The sequence below is a fragment of the Marmota marmota genome, unplaced genomic scaffold (genome assembly GCF_001458135.2).
Source record: "Marmota marmota marmota unplaced genomic scaffold, marMar, whole genome shotgun sequence".
NCBI classification, from domain to species: Eukaryota; Metazoa; Chordata; class Mammalia; order Rodentia; family Sciuridae; genus Marmota; species Marmota marmota.
Window position 1 is genome coordinate 32,329,615 of NW_026000142.1, and position 13,816 is coordinate 32,343,430.

Genomic DNA, 13,816 nt, shown 5'->3' on the forward strand with positions numbered 1-13,816 from the left:
ATTCCATCTACACTTCCTTATACCCTGCATCCTCAAGGAGACTCTGATCTAATCATTCCGGTGAGAAGCTTGAGCCTATGGATTTTTGAAAGCTCCCAGTAAATGTAGCCTACACTATGACACACTGGGCTTGTATCTCACAACACCTCACAAGTAAGCCATTGTGACCTGAAACCTATTTTAAAAATAAAGTGGTATTCTTCTCACTTTTAACCACCCATTTGAACATACAAAAATAAGGGCAGTATTTGATGATTTTGTCATTCAAGATAAATTGCAAACATCCTTGGGGAAATATAAAGAAAATTATTTAAAGAAAAAGAGACTCATATAATATATACTGTGGACAGAAAGTATATTTGTACACACACTTCTTAGGTAACTTTGTTAATATCTAGAGAAATTTAAGTTTATATCTACTCAAACATCTGGAATATTCCACTTCTGTCCTAAAGAAGTTATCCCATCTGTACACAAGATATTTGTTCATTGCAATATTGTTCCTAATAATAAAACAATATTGTTTGCAATATTATTTCTAATAGTAAGACACTAATAAAATGAATAATTATGATATATTCAATCAATTATATACTAAACTGTAGTTAAAATGAATTAAATATCCACATACAAAATATATAGATCTTAAAAGTATCTTTATCAAAAAATTTGCAGAAGGATAAATATATATACATGAAATAATAGTATAAATTATCTAGTATACATGCATATAAGACATTTATGTAAATATAATATGATAAAAGGAAGTAGAGGTATTAAATTCAATCGAGTAGTTAGGTAGACAAGAAAGTGACATCAGAAGGATCCAGGGGTCCCTTAAAATACCTTTTATTAAACATTGAAGTAAATATAACAAAATATGAGTATTTGGATATTTGATAAAACTAGATAAGAACTACATAGGTATTTGTTAAGGTATTTTCTATAATTTTCAGTACTTTGTAACAAACATTCAAATATTTTGTTAAATTATGTCTCCATATATTTAGGATTTTTGTTTTGTTTTTGATGATGACATGGGAAGAATAATGTGACCACTTTTAAGTTAATAGCAAAGTTGTTCAGCTCTCTAGCACCATAGCTATTCCCATAGAAAATAAAACATGATAGTATGAGTTTTAAAACATGATAGTATGATTTTTAAAGTTTCTGCTTGTTTTGGACTTAGTTATCAAAGTGGCAAGATCATGGGAAAACCATAAAAAGGATTCATGATACAATGATTAGTAGTAAAATCATTTTTCTAAATTCTAAAAATTTGAATCTGATAATTTTAACAATTGAGAATAAATGTCAAATGCAAACTCATACTTTCACTAAAATTTTAGATATGTGTATATTAAAGTCATATGTAGTGTTGAAATGTTTTCAAACGAATTTATCAGTGTCTTTTCTTAATTCATAAATATAAATAATTATTTTTAAAATTTTCATATTCACCTTTAGACCTTTTTTTTTTTCAGTTACACAGGTAGTAACAATTATTGAATACTATTCTGTACCAGAAACTTTGCATCTCTATTAAGTTGTACAACCACATAATTCTTACTTAATTGTATTAACGTATGATCATATCTTTGATTATCATGAACAAGTTTGGTTCATGCATAAAAAACATTTATAAAGCAAGCATGCTAAAATAATAACTTTTATAAAATCCTTACTTTTTCTAGGCAGAGTTCTAAATTATTTTTATGTCTTAACTCAATTAATCCTCAAGTCATCCTTAAAAGACAGGTATTATTTGTCATCCTATTTAATAGGAAGAAAAACTGAAGCTTAGAGGAATTAAGGTGGGTTGGCAAGGTTGCATAGTTACCGATGGTCAGGATTAGGATTTAAATATAGAAAATATGATTCCTTGCTCTTAAATACATAACCTATGAACTTAATTGATTAGGCCCATCATAAAATGTCACTTATCCTTCTATTTGTTTAATTGTAGGCTTTATGAACAGGGTTGTCTAGTTTTTTTTATAACCTAAATTTCCCTACTTTAATTTAAATATTTGTTTTATATGTATATATACACAATATTGTATATTTAGTTACACAATATAAATTCTATATGATGTGTGTATACAAACACATGACACGAAAAAGTAGGCCACTTTTAGAGTTGCCTAGGGAAATTCTTAATGGCATACCTACATGAATATCATGGGACAAAAAGGGATAGTTATTGTAAGTATTTATTTTTTAACAGATTCATTCAAAGGCAACCTAAACTGGACACAAATTAAGCTGTCAATTTTAAAAGAGCATTTTAATCTTATTAAGATATTTCGTTCCCTAATTCTCTCCAGACTCCAGATATTCATTGCCTTTAGGATGAATAGAGGTAAACATGCTGCCCCTACACCCCTGGACTGTACTGTGGAAACAATAAAATCTTCTGCCAACTTCTTTTTGCATTTGCAAACCTGACATGCAGAGCTGGCCACAGAGGCCATTTCTTCAATAACACTTGTATGTAAATAACATGTTATATCCATCTTTTGCATGATCCCAGCAGGCTGTGTAGCCATTTCACCTAATTGAAAACCTGCTATAATTCTCAAAGCCATGTTGAAATCTGTGGGTCACAGGTAGAGGTGGGCAGCTAAGCTGGGGGATTCTTGAATGTGAGAATAAATTCAGGCTGAGAAACAGAGTTCACTCTTATTTTCCTTTCTTGTCTGGTATATGCATGGCAGTACATTACCTCATGGAAGATTACGTTAATGATATTACACTATGACAATTAGGTCATATCTCATAATCAAAGATTTATTAATATGGGCAAATAAAAAGTCAATTTGTTAAGAAAAACATGGTGTTTATCTTAATATATATGTATATTTTAATTTTTATCCCCTTGAAGTTTTGACTGATTTCCTTTTTCTTTCGTTTGCTTTCATTGGCTATTCTGTAATAGGGAGATGCTTTTAAGGAAGTCTCAAGAAAATATTTAAATTCAATTATTCCACCTAAACCAGCAGAGAACAGAGTTCTCCACATCTTTTCAATTTTAAAAGAAAAAAAAATGAGGAAAAATAGAATGTGATAACTTCTTTGTATTTATTTTCGTATAATTAATTATGTAAAACCCTGGAGTCTTCTTTTATTTGGTTTTCCTCTACTGGTCTCACAATGTTTGTGTGTATATTGAAAAAAAAAAGGTGCAGTGCATACCCCATCACCCCATTATGTAAGCTTTATTCTTCTAAGCAGCAGTGTATTTATCATCTGTCACTTAATTTTCCCAGTTGTTCCCTGAGAGTAGAGATTACCACTGTGTTGTCAACTTGAACCCCAGCACTTCGCACATATCTGGCACATAATTATGCTAAAAAAATTTGTTGACTACATCCTTAAAACATGTTTGTACTTCTTTGTTTTCCTTTAAAATTCATTTGAAATAAAATAAGTTTTGGCTATTATATTGCACATGCATCTAATATCCATCCCAGAGGAAATAGTTTGTTTGATATGTTAACAATGATGTTTAGAGAAAGTCCAAAAAAAATAATTGAGTTTCCAGGCCTAATGATAGCTAAACCTAGTTAAAATCATAGGAAAATCTCATTAATGAGAAAGAAATGTGCACTTTGCCCAACAGTGTGAAGAAAGACCAGAAAGAGACACTTCAGATATATTCATTTCCACTCCTTAATTATCCAGGGGTGTATATTAGGTTCATGAATTATTTGGGTTCCTTCCTTGTTATTCTTTCACCTCCTCTGGTCTGACATTTATTCTCTCAGAGCTTATTAGTGTATTAATCAAAGACCAGGAAGAGGAAATAAGAAGAAATGAGAAAAAGGAATCAGTGTCATTTTTAATTAGCTAATAGAACTTGTATTTTTTAACTTTAATGTTCTGCAATTTGTTAATAAAGAAAAGTTGTTTGATTTTCTTAGTTTTGTTATATAAGTTGGTATAATTGAATAACCCAAATATGCCAGATTACTCTATCCTCACTTTTTTTTTTCCAGAGATAACTGACCATTGGCTACATGAAGTTTATATTTATCACTAGCAATTATAATAGCAACTACCATTGGCTGAAAGCTTATTATGTGCCTGGTATTATGCTTATCACTTTGATTCATTACCCATATATTTCACAAAAGTCCTGTGGAATAGGATATTATTCCTGGTTAGTAGAGGATAAAATAGTTTTAGGTAAATCTCACAGTTTCTAAGTGACAGGGGTGAAACTCAAACCCAAGTTCTTTTCTTTTTTCAACTTTGGTTCTGTGCTACTGGGGATTATACCCTGAGCACTCCACCACTAAGCGACACCCCCAGGCCTTTTCTTATTGTAGTTTGAGGAAGGGTCTTGCTAAGTTGCTCAGACTGACCTCAAACTTGTGATCCTACTGCCTCAGCCTCCTGAGTCACGAAATTACAGGCATGTGACAGCATGCCTGGCCAAACCTACATTCTTAAGGACTTCATTGACTGGCTTCCATAGTACAACTTAATTTCAGGACCTAGTCATTACAGTTACCGCTTATACTGATGATTCTTAAAGACACACTGAAAATGACTTTTAGATGAAAGACTTACTTCTAGAACTTTCAAACTGTAACCCAAGATGCTCCAGACATTCAACCTTTATTTACATTGACAACTCCTGGAAGCTAAATGCAATCACTACTATGATGGTGCTTTCCCCCCATTTCTCTAGATAAAAGACCCAGAAATTCTGAATAATATTTTATGTGTGTGTGTATTGAAAAAAATGGGTACAGTGCATACCCCATTGTGTAAGCTTTATTCTTCTAAGCAGCAGTGTATTTATCATCTGTCACTTTATTTTCCCAGTTATTCCCTGAGAGTAGAGACTATCACTGTGTTGTCAACTTGAACCCTAGCACTTTGCACAGTATCTGGCACATAATTATGCTAAGAAAATTTTGTTGAATGAAGTGTACATTTCTTTCTCATTAATGAGGTTTTCCTATGATTTTAACTAGGTTTAGCTATCATTATGCCTGAAAATTCAATTATTTTTGGACTTTCTCTAAGTAACATTGTTAAATATCAAACAAACTATTGAAAATATTTTTGAATAATGTGATTGAAAAAGTCTGTTCTAAAAACAACACTCTCTCTTTGAAACAGAACAGATTTCACATATCAGCCCAAGAGGACTGGATGAGTGAACTAGTCCTAAGAAGAAATCCATCACTGTGTCAAAGTGAGAAGTTAATTGAAATTTACTGGACAGATTATAAATGAAAAGTTTAGTTCTGTCTAATTTCAGCGTGATAGTTCCATGTTTGCTTTCTGTTTTTAATATTTTCTAGTTTTTAATATTTTGTACTTTTCTGCATCTTATTGCACATACCTGCTAAAGCTATTTAGAAATGTGGTCAGAAAAATTTGCTGTAGGCCTAATTCAATAGATACAAGAAAATAGAAAAAATAAATGTTAAAACTCAAATCGAAGTGCAAGTCAATGTATATAACAATACAAAAAGTACAATTCTAGGCATAAGAACGTTGCTTGACACTGAAAGAGAGTCAACTCTACCTTGCATTCTGGACAACCATGACTTGACTGCATTGATTCCAAGAGCGAGAATGAAGGACACAACAGGAAAGTAGGAAAAAGAGGAAGAAGGAAGTTAGGAACAGAAGTAAGGAAGAAAACACAAGAATAATAATTAGAGAAACTATATCATAACAGATAAACGACATGAGGCAGAAGATCATCTTAGAAGTACAGTGAAAAAATACTTCACTAATAAGTCTCAATGCCTTAGTCACTGCAATAATTAGGAGTAATTTAGTGAAAGAGTTAGGAGTTGAATATCAGTAGCATATTAGCTGAATTTAAGCTAAATTCCACTCATTAGGATATTTTCTTGGAGAAATTACATGAGGGTAGCTGGAGGTGAGGCTTTCTATCTCCATTTCACTATAGTTCTCATTATTCCCTGTTATTTTCTCTAGAAGGGACTGACATACTCACATTGCCTGTCTGTCCCTTTTTTTGGTTATTCAAGTTTGTAACATTCTAATAAAAATATATCCTGTATAAATAAAAGATAGGTACCTTCATGTAGGATAAAATACTTTTGTTCATTTATTTAAAAATACTAATTAGAGACAAACCTTTGAAAGTAATTTCCCCTTGTTTCATAATACTGTCATTAAGTAACACTAGAGCTTTAATGACCACAATTAAAGTCAGAATGTAGTTTTTTTTTGTCATTTTTGTCATACTCACTTTAAAAGATATAGCCATGCAACTACATAAATGTATAAATAAATTAAAATAAGAGATCTCCATTTTTAGGTTATGTGGCTAGTGGGTAATCTCTATGTGACATTATTGAGGGTTTAAAAAATGCTTGATAAATTAAAGCTAGAACAAACATACCAACTATTCTAAGTTTCTAAATGGAATTTTGGAAAAGGATGAAATTAAAGCCTGTCTACTGAATTTAACTTGGCACCTTGCATTTTTCAAATTATTTTCTGAGTATTACCTAATTTATTGCCTCAGAAAAAACATAAAAAACTATGGTTCTCCTACCCTATCTCTCTCAATAATAACCAGAAGCCAAATTTCAAAGAAATTGATCATCTACCATAATGATACACAATAAATAGCAGATATAAGTGCAATGTATGACTCTAATTTGAATCCCATTCAAAACAACCAACTATAGACAGAAAACATATTTTGTAGGATTTCAATGTTCGCTGTGTGTGTGTGTGTGTGTGTGTGTAAAGAAAATAGTTTTGGTGAATGCCCCATGTGTACTTAAAAAGAATATGCAAGTTGCTATTGATGGATAGTGTGTTCTATAAATATCAACTAGGTTCCCAATCAAGTAGGAAAATATTATGAATCAACAGGGAAAATAAGAAATTATTGGTAAATTTAAAAATTATGTTTATACATTGCTATTATGATTGTTTTAAAAGTCCTTATTTTTTAGATATGTACATTAAAATATTTGCATAGAAAATTACAATAGATGAAATTTATTTCAAAACAATCTGGGTAGAGGGAGTGCATGAGGGTAAACATGGAACAAAACTGCCCAGTAATAATAATTCTTGAAGATGAGTGCTAGGTACATGGTGGGTTACTGTACTAGTCTCTCTTCTTCTATAATACCACAGTAAAAATATTCCAAGCAAAAAGTAATATTCAAATGTAATTCCCCAGATTGAAAGAAAAAAATAAAGAAAAAATAAAATTTGTTTCGTCAAATTACCAACAAAGATTTTTTTTTATTATACCTCCATTTGTTGATTACTTTATGGTTTCATCATGCTAATTTGGCTTATATAAATTGTTCAGATAAAACCAATTTGTAGTAGTCAAATCACTGTTTTGAAAGCACCCTTGAGTAGTGATTCACATGTTAGAACATCGAAATTAGCATTAATTATATGAAGATTACACATCTTGAAAGAGCACTTATCTTTTATTTATTAATTTTATTTGGTGCTGGGGATTGAACTTAGGACTTCAAACATGCTGCACATATGTTCTCAGCAACATGCTCAGCCCTAGGCACTTACTTCATGTCAACAAGGTATATGTCATAGAAGAGATTCAGACATATTTTCTATTTACTTACCCAAGTCAACCAACCACTCAAATATTGTTCTTTCTTATTACTATTTTTAAAACATTGATATTTTAAAATGTGTGGGAAATATACATATAAATAGGGGCATATCAACAAGCCATTTAAAAAACATACATATTGGAAAATATACGCATTTATAAAACAGCAACTAAATATAGATTTTTAAAATAAATTTGGAAATGAAAACTAATTTTTTACATCTACCACAGATAATTTCTTATCTGATTTCATAACCTGATTGGTCATCACAAGAGTGGTTCCAAGAATTGAAATGTTGATTTATTCCAGAGGATGCCTGAGTTGTGATTACTGCTATTTCAGAACTCTTTAAGGATTAATTATGAATTTTTAATTTCATATTATCTACTAATTAGAAATTTAATTTTGTCATGTAGACAAAACTAAAGAAAGGGTACTAAATTGAGGTGAGGTTTTGGAAATCAGAGATTTTGAATCCTGGGCTCTTGTACTTGAAAGACATTGCTTCTTCACTTACCCTCGCCCTGGAAGAAGGTAGACTTTAACAAAAGGGTCAGAATAGCCATTGTTGTCTCGAGGGACTAGGTTTCTTGCTTGGAGAATATGTATTATGAGATTCCCAAGGTCATAGTTGATTTGAAGCTTTAGGGGACAGCAAAATAGTCCATGAATTTATTTAAACACGAAATACATTATCACTAAATATCCTACCAGTGTGTTTTCATAATCTTATAAATAAGAAGCATCAACCCTCATTTCCATTTGATTTGAAACTAAACAGACCACTTAAGATTTAATTTAATTGGGAGCTCCCAGGCACATTTTAATTTCTAGTAAACATGCTGTTCATTCTTTTACAGTGAAAAGCCTGGCCTATCTAAAGTTCATTAAAAGGAAAATGATACAAAAAATGCAAGTTTTACTTTTTCACTAAATTTCTACTCTTAGGAAAATACTACATATTGCTAATATTCATAACTACAATTACCAGGATTTTGAAGCTAAATAACTGGTAAATTTATTATAAAATGCTATTTGTATTTCACAAATGTTACATAATATCAATACTGAGATGTTAAGAATATTTGAGAATGTATAGATTTTACCACTTCCTCCTTTGCATGCATTGATGTCAAACCTATAGCCTGTCTTTCTTTGCCTATTTTTCTTATATAGTGAGAGACTTAAATTTAATCTTGTTGTTTAATTTTAGAAGCTGAAGAAGAAATAAAAGTAGTGGTCTCAGAGATGCTTATTAGCTGTGGCGCATTGTCATTTAATAGTAAAAGACTTATTTTTTTTCATATGAATGTGTATATTTTTATTATAATTGTCATGGCTTTATAAACATACACATACATATATACAAGCACATAAATACATATGAAAAGTTTCTATAATATAGTGTACTAATATTTTAACAAATTTATTGAGGTTTAAGCCTGGATATTTTGTATCAGTGTTTCCATAGAACTCCTTGGAGTTTTTTAGCATGATCTGAGTGATATTCTGTTATAAATATAATATCTTCTCAAAGACAGTATAAACTTTGAATCTTAAAATATTTCATATCCCTATATATTTAATATACTTTACCTAGATATTTATTCTTCTGTCAGTATCCAGTAAATTAAATAGCAATCTTTAAATTGATTTTAGATAGTAATTTTTAAAAACCTAGGCTTAATCAAAGAGCTGTTTTATCAATGTTTAAAATATCTCAATATATTTTCTAAGGTAAAAACTGCCATATTTTATTAATTTATGATCTTCTTTTATTCTTACAGAGATTTTTCCTTTTCACATTTCCTTTGATTACATGGAAAAAGAAAATTAATTATTACTCCTGAGTCATTTTCAAACTACTAGAAACTCATGGGCTTTTCTTTGCTTAAAATTAATTCAAGACATAAAACATGCAAATGGAAAGACAGACAATAGGCATTTCTATTAATATTTGGGTCTGTTTATGTATGTCTGTATATATCTATCTATCCATCCATCCATCCATCCATCCACCCATCCATCCATCAATCCCTCTGTCTAGACATATTTTTTATTGGTTGTTCAAAACATTACAAAGCTCTTGACATATCATATTTCATACATTTGATTCAAGTGGGTTATGAACTCCCATTTTTAGACTTATAATTCAAACAAATATTTGAGAAGCTGACATATTCCATCATAATTAAGCTAACTATTTTTTCTCTTTCATAATTAGAAGATTCTTTTGGCATCATTTAGAATAAGCCTTAGTTCTTTTTGATATACTTTTGTTTACCAAATAGTAGAAACAGAAAGATCTGTATTCAAAGGGGAAATCCATAAATAAAAATACTAACATTTTCTTATAATCCATACAAAATAGATATGCAGAGTTTATATTAAAACTGGGACAACTAAATGAGTCAACCCTTCATTTAAAACTTTATAATTGAAATAAATCCTCATTTTAGTATAATTTCAATCTAGTTAAGTTTCCTGGCAGAATATGAATCTCTAATTGCCTGACTCAGTCCAGAAAAGCCTAGAGTCTCTATGATCATCATAAAAGCCATGTGAATGATGAAGTAGTAGACCCTAAGGAAGATAAATGGGAAGTTTAAATTGTGTATCATAATGTGGTACTGAAACATAGAATAATAAATTATCTGCAATTAATTTCCCTGAAATTTAGTACAGCTCCCAAATCATGGAGAGAAGTGTTCCTTTTTCTGCCAGACCTGGAGTTCACTTTTTACTGGTAAAGTGCCAAAGCCATTCCTTATTGAAATGAAAACTTGCAGGCTACCCCAAGAAAGTGCATTTCAAAATGTGCTCTTATGGCTTTAAAGAACATCTAGAGATATTCAGGGCTCAGTTCTGAGACAAAAGAGGATACTGCCAGTGACCACAGTCACATAGCTCCAATGCTTACAGATTCATAATCTGGCTTTCTATATAAAATTCCATTTGGAATCAGGTTTTGATAAAGACAAAAATACTGAAATTACTGCCTCAAGAAAATATCCTAAGCATTAAGAATAATATTGTTAGGACAAATTTCACCTACAGAATCAAATCATGGTGCTCAAGGAAAAGACAAATAAAAGAAGAAAAATAAAAATAAAAGAAGAAAAATAACAAAATGACAATAAACCCAAAGGAAACACGATGAATAATAGTCCAAAGGCAAAAATTTTAAAACAAAAATTGAGATAGAATCAAAAATTCTGGTATTCTCTTTATGGTATGTCAAATGATGAAAGACAGATGAAATACAGGCTTCCTAGAAGTGGGGAAGCAACAGAGAGAGCAAGATCTGTAATGCATGAAAAATCAGACTCAATCCTGCTACTTACTTGTAAGTAAGGTTTCCACATTCTATACTTCTCCATTTTCACACTCACCCCCCACTTTTGCTTTTATTTATATGTGCCTAGATAATTGCTTAATTGATAATTTTGGTCTTCATGACTCCATTTCACAGTACTTATTGTAGTCACTACATAGGGATTTGTATTACTTTTTTTTTTAATTAGTCTTGCTTTCACTGCAATTAGTTAGTCATCAGGCTACACTATGTAGCAATTAATATCCCTTGCTGTGTCCAAGTTCTTTCTAATTTAGCCTCAAGCTATCTCCCAGCTGATCTCCTTCTTTTACTTTCTGAATGCCATGCCTTTCCTTTTACTCCTTCTTCTTCCAGGAACACCCTCACCCACTTTCACTATGCTTATCCTCAAGTTAGTCCATATCTTTGTTATCCTTTGTGAAGGTGTTTATGAAAATTTACTCTAGAGTTTGTCGGAGACTGAGCTAAGAGTGTTGCTTTTCCTTATCTGACACTATTTACAAACTTAATTTATTGTGATAATTCTTTCTGTGTCCTTTCTTATCATCTCCATTTATTTGTGTTATTACTTAAAGCATAGTTTTTCTAATATTTCTTACTATGATCCACACTAAGAAATACAATTTTACAATATGCAAATACAGAAACACACACACATATTTTAAAATGATGGTGACCTATACTATTTTTGTTCTATTTTCCTAGTCAAAAGTTTTTCAATTGATTTCATAAATGATAAAGTCCTTTTACCTACAGTATGAAAAATGCTTCTCTACAATAATCATTCAGCAATTGTTTCGCAAATATTGATCAAAAATAAAAAAAGGCAGAATTAGATTTATAAAACTCTTAAAGATAAACGATTGGATTTCTGGGAAAATTGGTTATAGTTGAAATATTCAGAAGTATACAGTCACTGAAGCACAAAAAATAATTGACAATGCCATCAGACAGATTTCAAAGTAGAGAATTCCAAAGGTATAATTAGATTTTATAAAGCATAATTTATATAAATATATTGTTATAAAATTTAATTTTTCCTGAATAGTTCTAATATGTTATGGAAAAAGAAATATCCTACTATATTTACAGTTTCAATAGACCAGTGGCAAAAATAGTCAAAAAAGATGGTAGAATGACAACTTTTTAAAAACTTTCATACCTGAATTTCTCCTGTAATTGGATGAGAGACAACCTTTGTTGCATCAGTAGGCTGCAATATTAAAGACCATGCATTATTTTAAGAGATAAATTATTCATAGAATTTATCATTTCAACTTTATTCTGAAATTAATTTCTATTTTTTCAGAGCACACTGCCTGGAAAATATATTTCATCCATTTGGTTGCTTCAGAATAACAGGATCCACTTATATTTCTCAGTACAAGTTTAATTTAATAGATATATAAAATCTATTTTTCATTTTGCTAGGCCAGTTTTGAAGCTGTCATTTTATACCAGCAATATTTTAAATTACTTAGGAAAATGAACACTTTTGGTTTAAAGTACTTTGTTAAAGTATTTAGAGATTTTAAAGATGTATATAGTAATGAAAAAGAGTTTCTACACAAGACCTGCCTAGGAGCACAGAAGTTTTAATAATAAAAGTCCTTTTTTATGCTTGCTGGGTACTCAGCTACTTCCTGCTCCCTCCCAGAGTAAATCACCAAGTGGTCGCTTCCTATTAGAGGATGATGTTTAATTAAAATTCTATCCATTACAGATAAGTTATCATCTATTTGATAATTTCTTTTACAAATAAGCCTTTAAAGCAATGTGATATCAATGTAGAGGAGAGATTTACAGAAGCAAATCTTTCCCCGTCTGTATTTATTTTAGAAATGAGGGCACTAAAAAGAAGATAGCTTTATTCCAAGTCTTGTTTTATGAAATAACAAAAGACTAACATTTATGTCATCACTGATAAAGTTATGGGGGTGAGGGCTAAATATTCTAAGTCACATATCCTTTATTAGTTCAACTAGTTTATTTAAAAACTACATTTAGTAAAACTCAAACTGTGCTCTGGCTCCAAAGTATAAACTATTATTTATTGAACACATATTCATTTAATAGTTTTCTATTTCAAAAAGACAAATAAATCTTGAGAAAAAAATGGTTCACACTAATTCCTGTTACTATTTATATTGGAATTGAAGATTTAGAGTTTCTTCAAATCAGATATCTGAACCTTTTAAAAATCAAAATTATTTATTTTTTATTTATTTAACTTTAAAAAATTCAGTTGATGCATAATTTACATATTTATGGATACAGCATGGAAGTCTGGTAAGCACTTAATAAACAATATACAATGTATAATGATAAAATCAGGGTAATTAGCATTGAATGGGGCACAGAGAGACTAATGCTGCATGTTTTCATTCACATAAAGATAACAGATAAGTTGATCTCATAGAAGTAGAGAAGAGTATTCCATAGAGGCTAGAACAAAAAGAGGGGAAGTGGAAGCAAGGTCAAATAGCAGAAAGCCAAAATACAGTTAGACAAGCGGAAAGAACTTTTAGTGCTCTAAGGCACAATAGGGTGACTACAGTTGATAATAATGCATTATACATCTCAAAATTTTAGAAGAAAGAAATTCGCAGATTCACAGAACAAACAAATAAATCTTTGTGTCTTGACACATAGTTGGGGAATAACTGAACAAGAATCCCTCACCCTAGGGTCTCCACGTAAAAATAAAAAATGGTTACTGATAAACTGTTTCATTTGATTTCCCTTTGAGAACTCTATTTCATTTGACATATGACCATGGAAATATATTTAGTGAGGAGAATAATCAAATGGGTCATTTTTAGTTGTCCTGAGGTTCTGGTATATATATATATATATATATATATATATATATATA

At 30.6% G+C, this 13,816-nt stretch overlaps 1 protein-coding gene across 3 annotated transcripts in view; it reads right to left on the reverse strand.

Moving 5' to 3' along the window:
* Pclo (piccolo presynaptic cytomatrix protein) overlaps positions 1-13,816 on the reverse strand; it is a 418,833-nt gene that overhangs the window by 71,562 nt on the left and 333,455 nt on the right. For all 3 annotated transcript variants that reach the window (XM_048786243.1, XM_015488416.2, XM_048786242.1), the window contains exons 14-16: positions 12,104-12,154; positions 8,122-8,246; positions 5,546-5,572 (exon numbers count right to left, since the gene is read on the reverse strand). In XM_048786243.1, the coding sequence (XP_048642200.1) occupies positions 5,546-5,572; positions 8,122-8,246; positions 12,104-12,154 (203 nt within the window). The remainder of the gene's footprint in view (positions 1-5,545; positions 5,573-8,121; positions 8,247-12,103; positions 12,155-13,816) is intronic.